Source organism: Spermophilus citellus (genome assembly GCF_964194105.1).
Source record: "Spermophilus citellus genome assembly, chromosome: 15".
NCBI lineage: Eukaryota > Metazoa > Chordata > Mammalia > Rodentia > Sciuridae > Spermophilus > Spermophilus citellus.
The window spans coordinates 86207795-86228562 of NC_138195.1; the positions used below are offsets into that span (position 1 = coordinate 86207795).

At 38.0% G+C, this 20768-nt stretch overlaps 1 protein-coding gene across 2 annotated transcripts in view; it reads right to left on the reverse strand.

Annotated features, from left to right (window-relative positions):
• Window positions 1-2039: 2039 nt before the first annotated feature.
• EIF3A (eukaryotic translation initiation factor 3 subunit A) overlaps window positions 2040-20768 on the reverse strand; it is a 37960-nt gene continuing 19231 nt past the window's right edge. For both annotated transcript variants that reach the window (XM_081267089.1, XM_081267090.1), the window contains 13 exons: window positions 19990-20106; window positions 19576-19761; window positions 18463-18810; window positions 17992-18096; window positions 17625-17738; window positions 16321-16443; window positions 15749-15902; window positions 14888-15072; window positions 9548-9636; window positions 7699-8387; window positions 5108-5312; window positions 4528-4718; window positions 2040-3293 (listed from right to left, as the gene is read on the reverse strand). In XM_081267089.1, the coding sequence (XP_081123215.1) occupies window positions 3034-3293; window positions 4528-4718; window positions 5108-5312; window positions 7699-8387; window positions 9548-9636; window positions 14888-15072; window positions 15749-15902; window positions 16321-16443; window positions 17625-17738; window positions 17992-18096; window positions 18463-18810; window positions 19576-19761; window positions 19990-20106 (2766 nt within the window). In that variant the 3' untranslated portion in view covers window positions 2040-3033. The remainder of the gene's footprint in view (window positions 3294-4527; window positions 4719-5107; window positions 5313-7698; window positions 8388-9547; window positions 9637-14887; window positions 15073-15748; window positions 15903-16320; window positions 16444-17624; window positions 17739-17991; window positions 18097-18462; window positions 18811-19575; window positions 19762-19989; window positions 20107-20768) is intronic.

Genomic DNA, 20768 nt, shown 5'->3' on the forward strand with positions numbered 1-20768 from the left:
CACAGCAAAAAACGAAGTGAATTAAGATGAACGCATGAACACAACTATCTGAAAATACCACCAAGAGATTAAGTACATAAAGCTACCAGAAGGCAGATTTAGCTAGGGTATTAGGAGCCAGACTCCTTTGGTATTAAACAGCTAACTTCCTCCATAGCAAATTAACTTGATCTGGAACACTCATTTGAAGGCATAACGGAGGCTGAGGTAAACCATACTAGGTGGCTGTGAGCCCTTTTGGAACCAAGGGGGGAGGGGTAGACAGGCAAGCTTTCTTTTTTTTTTTTTTAACCAAGAAAACAATCCACTGGTAAGTCTAACTGCAGATCTGACTGGGCCTAAGTAGCTTAATAAAACCACTAATTACTTATTCTGTTCTTTTGTAGAAGATATACAATTTAAATAAGCTTTGTTTTATGCAGGTCAACATGAAGTTGGTACTTCCCTGGCTGCTCTGCTTTACCTTTTCAAAATGGTCACTCACTATAGGGCTGGGGCTGTAGCTCAATGGCAGAGTGCCAGGCACCCTTTGATCCTAGGCACTGCATAAAAATAAATATTAAAGGCATGCTGTCCATCAACAACTAAAAAAAGGTGTGTGGGGGGGTCGACATCAGTATAAACAAAGCAGTGCATTTTTCCAGGCCAAAAGGCCTAGATAAGTGACCAAATCAATTTGGCTGCTTTGAATTTTTTTTAAGCCAAATTATACTGTTCCAAATTATACATGTTCAAGCAGGTGATACTGACATACCCTTGATACAAGAGAAATCACTGTGATGAGAGGTAAATGACAATCTGCCCCCCCCCCCTTTACTGAGATCTGTTTTAACCCAGGGTCTCCCACAACAAGCTCTACAGCTGAACTACTCAGCCCACTCATTCACTGTTCTGACATTATTTTACCAGAACTTAGAACACTAAGCATGGAGTTTGTTGTAAAGTTCCAAAGCCTGGAGAGTATTGGGAAAGGTCTCCTTAGAATTAGTTGGCTGGCCATTATATAAATCCATTTAAAGTACCCCATATCTCATACACCCCTGCCTTAGCAAATCTGCCTCAGTTTTACAGCTAACATTGAAATACTGGGAGCTAAAATATGAAGAGAATACCGCCCAATGAGATCTCCACCCTCAGGCCATCTATGTTAGTAACAATGTTCTTCCCTTTTAAAAATGCAGAAGCCACTGAACATGGGCGCCTCCTAGCACATCAGTGAGTGGGTTGGTTGTTTAAATTTAACATCTTAACAGTGTGTGAGCAGAGAGGGTCAGAGTCCAGGACAGCAGAAACCCAAGTGCTGGATCACAAAGCAACAGCATCATCAGACTCCTCTGCCCTTCCGCTGTGCTCAGTTCTGATTCCCAGGACAAAGAAACCCTGGGAGAAGGATGTCTGGGAAATGGTCCAAGCCGAAGGGGTAGGTTTGCAAACTGGCCTTGAAACCTGTTATACATGCTTCTATGACTCACCTAAACAAGTCTGATAAAATGTATCTTGACTGGGACTTATCTATGATGTCATATGTACAATTTTGTTTTACAGTAACAAATTCATAGCAGGTCATTGCCCCAGATAATCACTGATCTTTTTATGAAAGAAAAGATTCTCACAGAAGACCTTTTAAGACTTCCACATGTTTCATACACCAGAAATGAAGTGTTTAAAACTGGTCACTGATAACAGAAAAGCTGCATCTGATTAAGTCAAAAAGCATCAACAGTCCCTCTTTTGGCCTTGTAACTGTACCAACAGGAACTCTCAACAGTGCTCAGTAACAATCAAATTTCCCATGCCCACAGCCACTAAAATTTAGTAAATAACATTCTCTAAGGAGTTTCAGTTAAGAAAGGAGGGCACTTTATAGGAAATGTCCTAGCTGCATTTGCTTTCTGTGTTATATTTAAGGTTGTTTTCTATTTTCTTTGATATTGAACATTGAGACATTTAATGGCACTGATACAAACTCAAGCAAAATAAACTTCAGCTGAATATGCAAACTTACCATAACACTTTATGATCACAAATCAACACTAAAACAAATTCTGTAAGTATTTTATTTATCACTGAAGAAAAAACACAGCAGCAAGTTCTGTGTTGGCTTCAATAAGACCAAATAGTTAATCTTTAACATAGCTACTACACTCCAAAAATTGAAGTCAACACAGTCATTACTACAAATTACTTGTTGAAAGAATCTATTCTGGAGAAAGGAAATTAGGAAAAAGAATTTAAAGAATTCTTCCAAATCACACATTTATAAATATTGTCATATTTAAAATGCTTGAAAGGCATGAAGTCTCCATTAATGGAAAAGCAGTTTGCTATTGGCAACAGAAAAAAAACAGCGATAGTTTACCAAATGCTTTAAAATTTAAAAGCTGTACTGTTTTGGGTTTGCACTTGAACAGTATTGTCATTACAATAATGACTGCAAATTGCTTTATACTCACCTCTTAAGTAAAATCTACAGAAAATCCCACTGTATCCAATGTCTGTTATATTTACTGCACTTAGAGTGAACCTAAAAACTTCCTAAATTTAGTTAATAGTAAATACCTCAAAATACCTAAAGAGGTATGTTTCAACCGCTAATGGTGTGAAAATTGTTTCAGATCCACTGGTTTAAAGGGTCTTCGAATACATTTTAACAAAAGCTTAATACCTCATTCCAAATTAATATCAGATATTTCAAAATCAAACAAAAAAATATCAGTTCTATACCAAGATACAGGTGTTACTCCATACCCGACGGGTTCACATTTTAAATTTATTTTTTAGTTTTTTGTAAACAAGTGATTGATGAAATAATGCAACACCTTAAATTCCAGAAAATGGCATGGTTTTCCAACCTTCTGTGGATATGGTGCATGATCAATCTATTATATAGGATTAATACGAGTTCATGCTTTTTGTGTTATGGTGAAACAACATTAAATAATCCAATTTAGATTGGTTGAAGAACAAGTATAATAATCCTTGAATGTGATCAAACCTATGTAAGACAAGAGTCTGAATCCACCATCTTGGGACTTAACGTCGTACTGTGGTCCATCCATCTTCATCAGTCTCATTTTTAGTACGACGAAGGGATTCCCTATCCTTCTCAGCTCTCCATGAGGTCTTTTCTTTTTCACTTTCTCGGTCCGGGTGCCGGTCCCGTTCCCGTTCCCGTTCCCGGTCGCGGTCCCTTTCTCTCTCTCTTGAAAGAGCTGGGGGAGGAACTCGGCGAGGGGGATCCCGCTCTTCTGCCCGGTCATCTTTCCTATCATCAGCACGTCTCCAAGAGCTCACTAAAAAGTTCAATTTAGAAAATAAAGCTTAAGTATATACTATATTCTTCTGGCTCACACTAAACATAACTTGAGCAAAAGGAATACTTCCCACACTGAAGATTAACAGTACAGAATCACAACTTTAAAAAAAAAAAAAATCAATAAAAGTTCCACATATTTTAATTATTTTGACTATAATTCCTGAAAAAAATCTTTAACATACTTAAGAGATATAACTCAAAATTTCAAAACAAACAGAAACCATTGGCCTGGGAAATATACTAGTAGTTATAAAATTTTAATACAAAGTGATAAAACTCTGGCTGACCTGATGGGTATGTCACCACGGGCTTATAATCCCAGCTACTCTGGTGTCAGGCAGGAGGATTGCAAGATCAAGAACAGTCTGGCCAACTTTAACTTCATTAGCAAGACCCTTTCCCAAAAATTTTTAAAAGGACTGGGGGTGTAGCTCAGTGGTAAACTGCTTGCCTAGTATGCACAAGGCCATGGGTTCAATCCCCAGCACAGGGTGGAGGATACTAGGTGAATGGACACTGTTAAATTGAAAGCATTTGGGGCTCTTGTTGAAAAATTTAACAAAAAATTAGCCATAAAAATATAAAATTTTAAATTATGGCTATAAGAATAAACTTATAATACTGCTGTACAGGCAAAATACTAAAAGTGTGGGATTGGGGCTATAGCTCAGCGGCAGAGCAATTGCCTAGTGCATGTGAGACACTGGGTTCTATCCTTAGCCCCACATAAAAATAAATAATAAAGGCACACTGTCCATCTACAACTACAAAAAAATGGATAAATAAACAAATAAAAAATACTAAAAGTGTGTGAGAACAAGTACTTAAGTGCTATGGGCATATTAAATACATTAAAATATTTTTTAATGTTTCAACTGTCAAAATTTCAGAGAAAGAATTCTTAAACTTTGTGCTAATCTGCCAGGATCTTAATTCTAAAGTAACTGATTAAACTGCTTCTTCCTTTTTGCTAAATAAATTTCATCACTACATATTGCTCATTATCCAATTTGGTCTATTAATGTACTTTAAATTTAGAGATGAGCTTGGTCACAGCTTGACCATTAAGTGAATGAGAATCACAAATTCTAAACTAAAATAGACTGTTTACCTGGTTGGGGTGTTGATGCGTTATTTACAAAATAACTACATAAAACCCAAACTGCCAGAATGACTGTTCTCCAACACTCCAGCATAAATAACACTCATACCTTCTTCACGTTCTGATCTGAGGGGAGGCCCTCTCCGGTCTCTGTCATCTCTGAGATCTCTTCTTTCCCTTAGATCACGTCGATCATCTCTCTCACGACGACGATCATCCCTATCTCTGTCATCTCGGCGACTTGAATCTCTCCAGCTCGAAGATTCCTCAGCTGGTCCTCTTCTCCAGCCACCTTCATCCCTGTAACCATTTAAAATGACAAATTCTTGCTGAAGGTAAACTATACAGGCAATTTTAAGTGAACACATCATACCCATTCATAGTTTATGAATATATAAGGGACAAGGTTTAAACTCCTAAGTGGACCTCAGATACTGCACCCACGCTGGTTTCATTTCCAGTTTATATAACCTGTAGATAGCTACACAGTTTAAAACATTGTCTCATGAAAGGGATAATTCAATTATATGAACTCTAAAACTTTATCACATGATTTAAGAGATAAATGAGAAAGAAAGGTTTCTTAAAACACAGTTTGGAATACACGAAGAGTATTTAAAAGAATATTAAAACTGCAACTCTACAAACAGTTCAGTTAGAAACATCCAACTTAAAAAAAAATTCCCAACCTGGGTCTTCTGAAGCGATCCTCACGATCCCCACCATCTCTCTCTCTGTCCCTCTCTCTTTCAGGGTCTTTCTCATTCGCCTCACGATCTTGATTGTCTCTATCCCTTTCTTTGTCTCTATCCCATTCACGTTCTTCTGATGGCCTTGATTCTCGAGGTGGACCCCAACTCTCTTCTCTGGCCTTTTCTTTCTCTCTCCATCCACCTATTTTTTAAAAAAATAAGCAGCAAAATATTTTTTTCAATCAAGAAACAGATCAGTAATCATAAAGGTATGTTGACATTAACTCATTATTTAGAATGATGAAGACACTCCAATTTCATTTAAAAAGAAAAATCCTAAAGCTGTTGTGTGTCACTGCATAGACTACCTGGGTTTATGTTCCGTAAAATAAAAATATCATTGAATTTTTACTGTAAGCAAAGGTTTGGGGTATACAATTTGTCCTGAGGATAAGCAGACTGTTCATTTTAGCAGAAAACCTAAAGAGCTTTCCTTGAGCATTAAAGCCCAAATTATGAGTCATTTATACCTTGCAACATTCTCAGAATCTTCATCACCAAAAAAAGACTCTTTTCATATTCCTGTCATCCACCACTTACCACCCACCATCTAGTCATGAAACAAGGACAAATGCTTTGATCCTGCCCCGTGTCTTGCATGTAGCCATGGATCTGAAATCTACAAAGAGGTCAAAGGAAGCAAACATTTCAGTGAAAACTTATCATAGCTGTACCACAAATAATTATTACTGTCACCAACACAGACACTACCAAAGGCAAAGCACTTACCTAAACCATATGCCTAAATTGCCTTGCTCAATCCTATCAATAGCTGAGTCGGTCTTAATATTATCAGATTCTGTGCTTGCTAAAAAGTAGCAACCCCAAAATTTAATCTTGTGGCACCTTGCAGTCACTCCAAAGCAGCAAAAATTGTGAGTTGCCCAATATACACGGCCACAGCTAAAGTGGACAGCACTTTGCCTTCTGGTTTCAGCTCTTACTCTAACAAGTGTCCTTTCCAGGAATTATTTATTTAGTGCCATGTTTTTCATACCTTTGTGGTTTGCTACTGACTTCACTGTTTCAAACAACCCAAGCATACTACTGAAATGCTATCTAGTATCCCCAAGCACAAGAGAGCTATGAATGATGTCTCTTAGGGAGAAAATATATTATGTATCAAAAAAGCTTTGCTCAGACATGAGTTACAGTACTGTTGGCAGTGAATTCTATGCTCATGAAGCAATATTATGTTTCAAATAAGGTACCCTGAAAAAAACACATAAACATAGTTATTCTGACTGGCTAAAATGTGACCAGAGGCCCAAAGGAACCTAATGTTATATTTCCTCTAGGACTCCTCAGTACCTACTATACAGTTAACTACATTTTACACAAGGCCCCAAAGGTCACTTGCCCAGGGTCAGAACAGAAAAGATAAAGATAGTAGAAACCAAAGATAAAGAAGGAAGCTGTTCGCTTAGATCCAAACTTAGAATGGCTTTTTACAGCACAAAGAAAAGAACTGGGAGTAGAACCAGTGGAGATAAGTTAGTAGGTAAAAGCAAGACCTCAAAGAATTATGGTGGCCCAGACCCAAGTTCAAGCAGATAAAATACAAAAGTGGGTGCTTTTAAGTAACATCAAAAAGGCAGAACTAAACTGAATCAAAGATTAAAATAAAGGATGAAAGAGACCAGAGAAAGGAGAGCTCCCAAATTTCTAGATTATACAGTTAAGACAGTGGTGAGCCGACAGAAACGTAGGAGTTTTATACAAGTTGAGTCTAAAATGTCAGTGAGGTTTCCCAGTGGAGACGTACCATGTGTTAAAAGCAGTTGTTGCCAATGTGCAATATGCAGACATCACCTAAAGATGGTCACAAATGTGTCATAGACACATACAACTATAGAAGGATCATAAAGTGAAAAAGATGAGTAGGCCCAGAACTAAAAAAATGAAAAGAGTTCTTCCATGTATAATCCTACGGTGGACAGGAGTCCACATAAATATTTAATAACTGTACATTTTAAAGATCTATTTTTGGGGCTGGGGAATGTGGCTCAAGCGGTAGCGCGCTCGCCTGGTGTGCATGCGGCCCAGGTTCGATCCTCAGCACCACATACAAACAAAGATGTTGTGTCCGCCAATAACTGAAAAATAAATATTGAAATTCTCTCTCTCCTCTCTCTCTCACTCTCTTTAAAAAAAATAAAATAAACAAAAAAATTAAAAAAATAAAGATTTATTTTCAAGAAGGCTGGCCTAAGATAGAACCTGAAGAACACTTAATACTTAAGTGATGGGAACAGAAAAATAGCATTCAAAGCAGCATCCAACTGAACAGAGAGAAAATGAGCCCAACACCACTACAGAAGACAGTATCTGTTTTGGGGTGTGGAACAACAAAGGAAACTTTTGACATGAAATTGACTACATAAGGCATTTATGGAAAAAGATCCACTTATAAACAGAAAATGATAATATAGCTGAATGTCATTTATCCATTTAAATTTCATTTTCTGCATATAAACACATCAGATGCCACAAAGCATCTCAACTAGTTGTCTATACCAGAATTTTACCTGGCTTGACAAATGGCCTCCAGGGACCAGGTCTGGAGTCTTCACTTCGTCTGGGAATCCGATCCTCTTCATTACGTCTGGGAATCCGATCGTCATCCATGTTTCTCCAAGGCCCCCTGTCATCATCTGCACCACGTCTGGAAATTCTATCATCGTCAGCATTCCTCCAAGGTCCTCGATCATCATCCAACCCTCGCCTGGGACCCCGGTCATCATCCATGCCCCGCCTGGGACCCCGATCATCATCAGCATTGCGCCAGGATGATCGTTCATCATCAGCACCTCCTCGCCTGGGCCCCCGGTCCTCATCCATTCCACGTCTTGGTCCTCTGTCCTCATCAGCCGTTCGCCAGCTTCCTCTGTCGTCATCCAGTCCTCGTCTAGGTGGTCTATCATCATCTGCATGACGCCAACTTCCCCTGTCATCATCACCAATTCGTCTGGGAGGCCTATCATCATCTGCATTACGCCAAGAAGGACGGTCATCATCTGTTCCACGACGAGAGAAGCGATCTTCATCAGGACCACGTCTAGGGCCTCTGTCGTCATCCATGCTGCGCCTAGGCACCCGATCATCATCTGGTTTAAGAGAGGACTCTCTCTCTTCATCATCTCCCAAACGCCTGGGTCGATCTTCATCTCTCCGATGAGGCCTTTCCTCATCGCGCCCTTCTCCACGTCTCCACTCCCTACAGAGGAACAGCCACACATTTTTAAGGCCAAGTATTTTCACAAAGCATTCCATCATTCAGGAATTGTATTTTATTTTATTGCCTTTAAAAATACCTCAGGCCAGTATGGTGATGCTCACCTAAAATCTCAAGACTCAGGAAACTGAAACAAAAGGATTCCAAGTTTGAGGCCAGCCTAGGCAACTCATGAGATTGTCTCTCAAAATATTAAAAGATCTGGGGATGCAGCTGAGTGGTAGAGCACTTCTGGGTTCCATCCCCAGCAGCAAAAAAGAAAAACCACCCAGGCACAGTAGTACATGCCTGTAATCCCAGTGGCTTGGGTGGATGAAACAGGAGAATTAACTGCAATAAAGCAAGGCCATAAGTAACTTCAACTTGGAAGGCAGAGGCAGAAGGATCATGAGTTCAAAGCCAGCCTCAGCAAAAAGCAAGGCACCAAGCAACTCAGTGAGACCCTGTCTCTAAATAAAATACACAACACGACTGAGGATGTGTGTCAGTGGTCAAATATCCCCAAGTTCAATCACCAATACCAAAAAGGGGGGGGGGGCGCAAAGTGGGGAAACAAGAACCTTGGCAATTTCTAATCTTTTATAATGATTATTCTAAACTTACATTCTGAACAGAAACTAAAAAGCTGGCATTCGTGTCTACCACTAGAAGTTATTTCAAGAACAGCTACGTCTATTTAACAAATCTAAAGAAAAAGTGTTATAGAATTCTTCCTTCTTACTCTCTAAACTCAATACTCTCAGGGAATTTAAAATATCTGAGATGAGTGTTTAGAGATTAGTCATCATAGTAAGGGTGAAATAAAGAATCAGGCATGATAATAATTCTCAGCTTTTCCTTTCTCCATCCCTACAAATAAGCCTATTTTTAAAACCACTGGTAGATGTTAAGTATGGTGGCACACACTTGTAATCCTTTGAGGCCAAGGTACGAGGATCACAAGTTCCAGTGTCAGAAACTTAGTGAGGCCCTAAGGCACTTAGCAAGACCCTGTTTCAAATAAAAAAGGGCTGGGAATGAAGCTCAGTGGCCAAGTATCCCTGGGTTCAATAATCCTAGGTACTGGGGAAAAACACACATACATACACACTCCGATGGAGTATTACCAGGATCCACAACAAAAATTCTGTGACTCTACTTACTTCTCTGGTGGACCTCTCCGCCACTCAGAGTCAGCTTCAGGTCCTTTTCTCCACGTGCCTTCAGAGTCTCTATCTCCCCAACGAGAATCCTGCATAAGCAAAGCAAACAAGAAGCACCACAGTGACAATGATTCATAATGACAACTACTGGTAATACCAAACATAGTCAATCTTGACCTCAAGCCCTTAAATATAAGCATGTCTTAAAAGTTTTTTTCTTTCTTTCTTTTTTTTTTGCAATCAGACTGATAGTACAACCAAACTAATATTCTCAAATATTGTACATGGCTTTTATAAGCTGGTAAAACACCACTTGAAATCACCCTGAGAGTACACATCTGGAGCACCTAAAAGATCTACAGATTACCACTGGCCTAGAAATTCCCTTTTGAAAAATATGATGTGGGGGAAAAAAAAAAAACAAGTACTCTGAAACATACATCACAGTTCCTACTGAGCACATGCAAAAAAGAGCAGAATAAATGAAATGTCTAACAGAATGGTTAGATTAACAGTGTTTCTCTCTTGAAAGCACTGCACTAAAAATCATGGGAAGGGTGTCAGGAGATATTTAATTGGTATTTCATTAAAAATCTGGCACAACATTTCATTGAGCACCCTCTGACGCAGCTTGCCTGCTCCTACAACATAACCTTCAGCCATAATTAGGTATGTAAGGCTCTCTGGAAGATACAGCCTACAGATGAGAAGCACTGAAGGACACATGTAGTCAGATAATAATTGTTCTCCTGCTATCATGGATGACTCTAGCCTATTAAGAGTGAGGCTGTGCCAAGACTTTCCCAAGTGGACACAAATTAAAAAGTCAATGTAACTAGTAACTAACATGGTCACTCCAATGGAGGGGGACACACATACCCAAAGACCACATTTCTCCCACTCCTCACATTTCCTTTAAAGATGTTTTTCATCTTTTTTCCAACTTTGCCTTTTCAAGGTGCTCTTCTTTATCTTTTAATGTTTATTTTACTCTTGTCATCTTTATGCAAAACAAAGAATAAGATATTGTGCCCCCTTCAATTCCCTTTCAAGGAGGGTGGTACTGAAGACTGAATCCAGCAGTATTCTCCCTACACTGAGCTACATCCCCATATCTTTATTTATTTTGAGATGGGGTCTAGCTAATTTGCCCAGGCTGACCTGGAATTTGCAATCCTCCTGTCTGAGCCTCCTACTAAGTAGCCGAGATTATAGGCATGTGCCACCAGGACTGGCCACAAATACTTTAAAGTCAGTAGAGCAAATAGTGGAATGGGCCATGCTAATGAACAAACAGGAATTTCAGACAACTTACTACAAAATAAAAAAAAGCAAAAGAAAAATTGTTAAAGACAATTCAGGAATGGTGGTACACAGTTATAGTAATCTCAGCTAGGTAGGAGGATGAAGCTCACAAAGAACACAAAATCCAGGCAAGCCTTAGCAACTTAGTGAGACCCTGCCTTAAACAACAACAACAACAAAAGGTGGCAGGGTACAGCCAGGCATGATGGCACACATGTGTAACAGTGTGTGATGCAGGAGGTGAGGGAGGATCACAAATTCAAGGCCAGGCTTAGCAACTTAGCAAAACCATGTCTCAAAAGAGAAAAAGGGCAAGAAAAGAGTTGAGGATATGCCTCAGTGGTGAAGCATCCAGGGTGCAATTCCCAGCACTAAAATAGATAGTTAAAGTGACCACACAAAAGAGATTTTGAAGAGAAAAGGGAGGGAAACTTCCTTAAGTTAATATAATCTTGTCTAAGGAGAATTATACCTCTGATTTTAAGAGTAAAAATGCCAACAGTGAATAATGAAAAAAAGACCAATCACAATGAACCTAACATCATCAGTGAAATGATTAAATTCCTTTTAAGGATAAAGAAAACTGTAGAAATTTTCAAGGAATAAAAAAGCATCTAGGGGGTTGGGATTGTGGCTCAGTGATAGAGCGCTCGCCTGGCACAGGCGAGACCCAGGTTTGATCCTCAGCACCACATAAAAATAAAGGCATTGTGTTGTATCCATCTACACCTAAAAACTAAATAAATAAATATTTTTTTTTAAAAAAAGCATCTAGGGCTGGTGCTGTGCCTCAGCGGTAGAGAGCTCGCCTAGTATGTGTGAGGCCCTGGGTTCAATCCTCAGCAACACTAAATAAATAAAATAAAGGTATTGTGTCCAACTACAATTAAAACATAAATTTAAAAAAAAAAAGACCCAGATCAGTAACAAGAATCCTCCCCTGTGTGATAATGCATTAAAAAGAATAAAAGATGATTCTGAAGTGGCCAAACACTGAACCATTGTTCAAGTATGAGAAAGAAACAAAATCTCTTGAGATACAAAGGCATTGTGTGGAAAAAGAAAAAAAAAAACAAAACTAAAATATATAAATTAAAACCAAAATGTATCTGCAAAGAGGAAAACATGATACAGTATAAACATATTTAGCACTAAACAATTGCTAGAAAGATTTTTCTGTTGTTTTCTTTTGTTTAAAAAAAGCTTCGCAGCTTACATGGTTGGGCCTTTTCCCCTCAAGAAAAAGTGGAGGGCTGGGATTGTGGCTCAGTGGTAGAGCACTTGCCTATCAGGCTTGAGACACTGGGTTTGATCCTAAGCACGACATACAAAATAAATTTAAAAGCTCATATTGACAAAACTGTAAATTTGATATAGGAGGAGGAGGAGGAGGAGAAACTGGAGAGGGGCTCCATGGTAGAGTGCTTGCCTAGAATGTGTAAGTCACTGGGTTCAATCTCCAGCACTACAAAAGAAAAACTGGAAAACTATTTGCCTTTGATTTTATTGTGCAGTACAGGTGTGTCCCCCACTGTCTACTGTGTTGGTTCACTGTATGACCACCGTACTGGAAATATCTGAAATAACTTATTATTTTTGACAGAATAATTAATATTTCTTAATTATTACTGAAATAAAACAAATACCTTACAAATAAATTAACAGTTGCTCACATGGCCATAAAATTTACTGCTAAGGAGTCCTAAGTAGAAAGAGAAGAGGTTGTAATGATCTTGAGGCAAAATATACCCAGCAATAATACCTAAGTAAGTCATGCTCAGAATTTGGTTTGTTCTGTAGAAGTAGAAACTAAAATTTATACTATAAAAATTTAGATACATTTTAGGGAAAATTAGTGGTAACCACAAAAAGAGGAAATAAAAATAAGCAGAGAAAAGTCCTTAAATTTGCCTTAAAGAAAAAAGGCTCTCAAGAATATGGAAGCAGACAGCATGAAAAACGAGGCATTACAATAACAGTATGTCCTTATAGCCATGGGGTGGGCGTAACTATAATAGGGTAAAATGACTACAAGTATAGACAGATGGATTTAGGAAAGCTAACTAAAAGAATTTTTAAAATCATAAATTACAGGAGGTCTGTTTTCTTTTCTCAGAAGATGAAGTTCTCCTAAAAAATATATATAACAGGTTTTAAATACACAGCAGCACTGATTTCATACATATATATACAAAACTTTGTGTCCAACAGAAAAAAATATTCACAAAAACCTAACAATGTATTTTAGAATGCACAGAAATAAAATTGGAAATTAGCAACAAGGACAAAAATCCTACAGGGTGCAGTGGCACATGCCTATAATACCAGCAACTTGGGAGGTTAAGATAGGAGGATCATTAAATTCAAGACCAGCCTATACAACTCAGTGAGTCTGTCTCAAAATTTAAAAAGGCCTGGGGATGTAGGTCAGAGATAAAATACCCTTTGGTTCAATCTGGGGGTGGGGCCCCAAAACTCTGTCCATATACATTGTAAAAGTAAAGACCATATTGTAATAGCATGAGGTCCTTCCATAAAGATAAGCATCCAATACAGGTGTGGCACAGAGAATGCCATGCCAAGCTATTTCTCTTAAAATAAAAGTTGACCCAGGAGATGCAGTGGCCTACACCTATAACCTCAGCAACAAAGGAGGCTGAGGCAGGATTGCCAAATTCAATCAAAGCCAGACTCAGCAACTTAGTGAGGTCCTAAGCAACTTCATGAGCCCCTATCTCAAAATTAAAAATTAGGGATGGAGTTGTGGCTCAGTGATAGAGTGCTTGGTAGAGCACTTGCCTGGCATGTGTGAGGCCCTGGATTCGAGCCTCAGCACTGCATGTAATTAAATAAAATTATAGGGGCTGGAACTGGGGCTGAGCACAGTAACGTACTTGTCTAGCTGAGTGAGGCACTGGGTTCTATTCTCAGTACCATGTGTAAATAAATAAAATAAAGGTCTATCAACAGCTAAAAAAAAGATATTTAAAAAATAAAAATTATAAAAAGATCCACTGCCAACTAAAAAAAATATATATTTTTTTAAAAATTCTACAAGTGGGGGAGCTGGGGATGTAGTCCAAAGGTAAGCACCCCTGCACTCAATCCCAGGTACCAAAAAAAAAAAAAAAAGCAAAGAAAAAGAAAAGAAAATGTTAAAACAATGTTTTCTCTAAAGAACAAAGTGGGCACATTCCAAGGAAAAGGAAGAATACAGAGACAGGCATCAGATACATAAAGCAGAAAGAGAAGAAAGTGGTGACAGTAGGGCTGAGGTTGTGGCTCAGTGGTAGAGTACTCGCCTGGCACATGTGAGGCACTGGGTTCAATCCTCAGCACCACATAAAAATAGTTAAAAATAAAGGCATTGTGTCCATCTACAATAAAAAAAAATGGTGATAGTAGAAACTAGTGAAAAACGCAATAACCACGAGAAGCCTAATGTAGGGATACAAAGAACAAGCTTAAGAGTTTTTTGATTAAGTGGGTAACATACAATCAATCAGGAAATGAAATTCATGAGACACAAGATTGTAGAGAGAATACAGGTCAGTTTGACAATATGTATTATAAATATTTAGAATAGGGCTGGAGATGTGGCTCAAGCGGTAGCGCGCTTGCCTGGCATGCGTGCGGCCCGGGTTCGATCCTCAGCACCACATACCAACAAAGATGTTGTGTCCGCCGAAAACTAAAAATAAATATTAAAAAAGAAATATTCTCTCTCTCTCTCTCTAAAAAAATAAATAAATAAATAAATAAATATTTAGAATAGTGTTTGAATCATTTAGGAATCTGATTAAACTGTAGATTCTGAATAGTGAGGTTTGGGCGTGGGACTGAACAAGCTCTCAGTTGATGCAGACTGTTTTATCTCTGCCCAAAAGAGAATTTGTGTCATGTCACCTTCTAGGTATCATGCAAGAAGGTTAGTTGATATGTCAAGATTATTGTAATGTTTTGAGCAATAAAAAAAAAGAACGTTAGCTGACAAACATGAAACTCATTACAACAGAAAATCATATCTGTGCTCACCTTCCTAGAAAGTGGGTCATCGCCAAGTCTTCTCTCCTCTTCTCTGCGGCGTTCTCTCTCTTCAATTTCCAACTCCCTTTGGCGTTTTTTCCTTTCTACTTCTTCTAGTTTTTTGACACGCTCCTGATATTCTCGAAGCTCTTCCTCACGTTTGGCACGCTCAGCCCTCTCTCTTTCTTCTCGCTCTATATAATTTATTTGGTTACTAAGTGTTCCTCTCACCAGCACCTTTTCCCCTAGTTTTAGGCCTAATTTTCTAGTGTTAAATAAACAGGATACATAGAGTAGAAGGAAATTATAAAACAGCTAAATGGCATAATATATTCAAGAAAACAAGGATGAGATTAGATTCCCTCCCTCCATTCCTGCAAATCTGAGATTCCAGACAGAGGACCATTTGACAGCCTTCATTTGGCATTCATTCTTCAATCAATGTTAATACCTTTACAGAATTCAGTGATGAAAAACAAAAAGCATGAATTTTTAAAAGAACATCAAACAAGACTCAGGAATTGAAGCAAGAGTTGCCCAAGTTTGAGGTCAGCCTGGACAATTCAGCAAGGCCCTGCTTCAGAAAATAAATAAATAAATAGATAGGCTGGGATGTAGCTCAGTGGTAGTGCCCCTGGATTTAATCCCAGTACCGCAGGGGGAAGGAAAAAAAAAAAAACAGAGGATCAAATATGTGGAAACAAATTCACAAAGGACACAGCATCCTCAATGTAACAACCTGGATTCTGAAAACAGTTCACTATAGTGCTAAAAATTCACCTATCTAGATTCCTATAAAATAAGATCGCCAAACACTACATTTGACATCAGCCAGAATCCATCCCTCCAACCATGTCTATGTGGTTTTACCTTTCAGCATTTGCTCCTCAGCCCTCCTCTGCTCCTCCTCCTCTTTTTCTCTATAGTAAGTTATTCTGCGCTCTTCTTTACGTTGCCTCTTCCGCTCCTCCAAACGATTATGTCTTTCTTCTGCTAATCGCTCTTCAAACTGTTTAAGTTTTTCCTACAATGAAACAGTCCCCCAACCAAAAAATAATATTTTTTTTTCCAAAAGAACAAACTACATTTCTTAGAACCCGAAAAAGGAACCTCCAAGTACAAAGACCAGAATTTCCAACCATATCTGCATGCCAAATTTCTTACATTTTACATTGTTGATAAAATTATTAAAATTACAATGCCTAGGAACTCTGATCTCAAAGTTGCTGTTTCATTTCTGAAACATTAAACAAACCTGTACAAAGAGACTTTCACATTTAGAAAAGATGAAAACTTTTCCAAAATATTCCTAAAATAACATTTGAATATTCTTTAGTAAATACATTAACTCAGGACAGAATGTACCACTGTGTTTACAGAGAATATTAAAGCAAAACTAAAAAGCTCATAAATAAACTTTTCCTTAAAACCAGTAAATTCACCTCATAAACTGACTGCCGCGCTGCTTTGAGTCGCATCACAAATAAATCTCTGTCTTCAAGCATTCGAGACATTCGAGTCTTGTGTTCAAGAGCCTTTTCCCGTTCCAGCTGCATAGTAGTAATCTGCAAGTACACAATACAGTTAAATTTGAAAGTATTTATTACTGATTACTAAATCACTCCAAACAAATTGCCGACATTCTCGAACAATTAGCAATGACTACTTCCCTCCTTCTTCCATCTTCCCATAAAAGTGGCATGATAACCATGATTCTTGCCCACAGGTCCCCAGGAAGGCACTCAGGCACAAGGAGTCCTGGGGGAGCTATCATTTAAGAGATAGGATTTATTTAGTACCATGATATCAGAAATTTTTTTAATTTTTAATATTTATTTTTTAGTTCTCGGCGGACACAACATCTTTGTTGGTATGTGGTGCTGAGGATCGAACCCGGGCCGCACGCATGCCAGGCGAGCGCGCTACCGCTTGAGCCACATCCCCAGCCCGATATCAGAAATTTTTATGAGATACATTTTTTAAATATTTATTTTTTAGTTGTAGTTGGGGCACAATATCTTTATTTATTTATTTTTATGTGGTGCTGAGGATGGAACCCAGGGCCTCACATATGCTAGGCGATCGCTCTACCGCTGGGCCACACACACACACACACACACATACACACAATTCACCCATTTAAAGTGTACATAAGGGATGGGGTTGTGGCTCAGCAGTAGAGCGCTCGCCTCCCACGTGCGAGACCCTGGATTCGATCCTCAGCACCACATAAAAATAAATAAGTGAAATAAAGGTGTTGTGTCCAACTACAACTAAAAAAAATGTTTAAAAATAAAAAAAAATAAAAAAATAAATAAAGTGTACATAAATTTATTTTTATTTTTAAATAAGCATTCCAGTTGTCCTTTATGTTACTCCGTTTGTAATCTAGACCATGAATTTTCCTTTTTTTTTTCCCCTCGTTTTCTCTTTGCTATTAGGGATTGAGCCTGGGGTGCTCTACCTCTAGATAATTCCCCAACCCTTTTTTTTATTTTGAGACAGAGTCTCACAAAGTTGCTGAGATCCTTCTGCCTTAGCCTCCCAAGTAAATAGGAATACATGCGTGCAACACCCATACTCCGTTCTACTGTAAAAATTTCTACTTTCCATCAATCTGTTAGTAAGCAGATATTAAATCACCATTTTTAACAAAATAAGTCAACTGTGAAACCCTAGTCCCATCGAGGGCAGAAGATTTTATTAAGTTTACAACCTAAAAATATTAGTTAAATGAAAAACTTACTCTTTCTTCTTCTTGTTGTTCCCACAGATCCATGTCTTTAATCCTTTGTTCCTCATAAGCACTCTTTATCAAAGGAATTTCTTCCAAACGTTTAGCTCTTTCAAAATAGTCAATCTGAAGGGCATGAAAATAAATTCAGTTGTTAACATTTTTATAAACATTTTTTTCCAGTTCGGGGGATTGAACCCATATATAACAGACAACTATTCTACCAAACCTTCTTAGCCCTTATTTTGAGATAGATTCCTGCTGAGTTGCCCAAACTGGCCTTCTTCTGCCTCAGCCTCCTAAGTAAAATTATAAGTGTATACCACTATACCCAGTTTCTTTTAACTTGTGTTGAAAGTTTACTGGACCTTTCATTTACCTTCTTTTCTTGGTTCTTCAGCCGTTCTTGAAGTTCCTTCTTTTCTTTCTCCAGTTGTTCAACCTGTTTAGCCATGATAAAATCTGGATCCAATTCTTCAAGATCCTAAAAGGTAATTCAAATGTACCATCATTAATATAAACATAAAAGAAATACCTGACAATCAATAGGACACACTGCTTTCTAAATCAAATCCTAAATTAAAACATACACAATCTTAACATCTCTTTCTGCCTCCTCCACTTTACATCCACCCAAATTACCAACAGTGAAGACACAGGTTACAAACTGCATGGACCAATTAAAATCAAATGCTTACTCTCAGATTAACTCACCAAGACAGCTGTTAACAAAATGCATGAAATATCCTAAAACCCCAAAATAAACCAACTAATGGCAAACGACTATGATTGCAAGAGTAACAGAAGACCTGGGTCAAACTTGGTTGTTAATGAGTGATATTCTACATACTTCAATGTCAATATCTTTGAATGCTTTGGCACCCAGCTCTGTCTTTTTGATCTGCTCCAATCGCTCACGAACAGTTTTCTTTTTGATTTGTTCATGTTCTTGTAAGATCCGCTCCTTCTCCCTCTCTTTTGCCTCCTGGCGCAGTCTCTCTTCTTCAGCCTTTCGTACTTTCTGAAGTTCAGCTTCCCTTTGTTCCAGTTCCTCTTTCTCACGCTGAATATTAAGACTCTCAAGCCGCTCTTTCCTTTCCTCAATTGTCTGACGGCGAGCCAATATACGCTGATGTTCTTTCCGTGAATTTTTAAGGTATGCAGTCACTGCCAATTGATGTTGTTCTTCTTTCTCTTGCTTCAAAAACAAATGCATTTTTTAAAACATTAAAAGCAACGGACCCTGGTATTAAACATCAAAAAATGTACAAAAGGGCTGGGAATGTGGCTCAAGCGGTAGCGCGCTCGTCTGGCATGCGTGCGGCCCGGGTTTGATCCTCAGCACCACATACCAACAAAGATGTTGTGTCCGCCGAGAACTAAGAAATAAATATTAAAAATTCTCTCTCTCTCTCACTCTCTTAATAAATAATTCTCTAAAAATAAAATGTACAAAATAACCCTGATGTACTGCCCTTATCTGTGTTTTCATTTAATAAGAGAAGATAGCATTACCCAAGCCATTTGTTGTGATGCTACACCTATTCAGTCACTGATAGCAATTACCTAGCTAAAGAACCATCTCTACTTGCTACGTCAACTTTTCTCTGTGCCCAAATCTACCTTAAATACTCAAAGAAATACTAACTGAGATCACAAACAACTTAAGCAGGAAGAAGCCCAATCACTGTGTACTTCACTCTTTTGGGGGTCATAATATATGAACAGCCTTCTGTTTTATATTACATGATCTGTTACTACATTACCTCTGCAATATTTTGTGCTGAAAGGTATTAAAGTGATTTGTTTATCTAAGAAATCTGATAACAAAATTACCAAGTGAATAAAAAATAGCAAATCTCCCTTCTCTCAGATATTATCTCAAGCCTTTTCATGAAAGACAGAGAGCATAAGAATCCCTCAGGACTTGGGTAATTCATTTCCCCCAAAAAAACATGTATACCAGTATATGAGCTGGCTTGATGACTTCAAGTGCCTTTGCAAGCACTGAGGACATGGCTGTGAGCTGATTTCTTATCTGTTCTGAAGGCATGCTCTGCAGATGAGGACCAATTGGTGCATCTTCTCGGGTAGCGTAATTTAAATCAGATCCAAAACTCAGGGTCCGAGAAGTGTGGTCAATACGAACCTTGGGAAATTATCAGATGAAATTGATATATTAACATGAAATCATTCGACAAGTATCTTGATAAAAATAAAATTCAACTGAATTTAAGAAGTTAACAAGAATGCTGAGTATAAAAAAGTATTTTTTAAAAAGGTGCCATTATACCAGAAGCACAAAAAACAAAAGGTATATGTCTTTCTAGTCCTCAGGGAACTTCTGCCCACCTCAATGTCCCCTTATAGTACATACCTGCAAGTCACAGTGCCTGGCTGCATCTACTATGGCCCGTTCCAGTTGGAAAGCATCAACAAAAGGAACCAGAGAAGTCAAACGAGAAAATTCAATGCTCTGATATATCTGTGCCACCTGCATAAAAAACACAGGGTTGATAATAATAGCTGCCATCAATTCAGCACTTTTGATGTGCAATCTCATGACATCCAACTATTCAGAAAAACACAAAACTGAACCTCAGTTATTTTCACAGTACATTTTCCAAACTATCAAGCCCTATTCCTATGCTATAAATCATCATATTATACTACTACTCCTCAAGTGTGTCATCTTTTGAAATCGTAGTTTCATAAAACAAAATTAACTCGTCACGTAATTCCCCGGCACCATACACATACAAAAGCTTACATATTTATCAATAAGAATTACTATTCATCTAGTACCTTTAAACACTTTTTGTAAAATTTTTTGTCTGAAGGAGACTGGCAGCATTACTATTTATAGTTATTCTGCTAATTAACCTTCAACTATTTGTGTAGCACATAAGAAATAACACTGCTCACATATACAAAGGAAAGCAGGTCAATGAAATGTGCATATACTTAAGGGGATGTATAATTAAAGAATCCTTCACCAAATGAAAACCAAAAAGAACATTTAGCTATTACTAAAAGTAACATTTCAACTTACTCACGATGTTGGACTTAAACTGTACTATAACAAGTGTTAACAAAGAGAAAGGTTGTCTCATTCTCTATTCTTGTTAAGAATTAGTTGAAAATTTGTGTAATTGT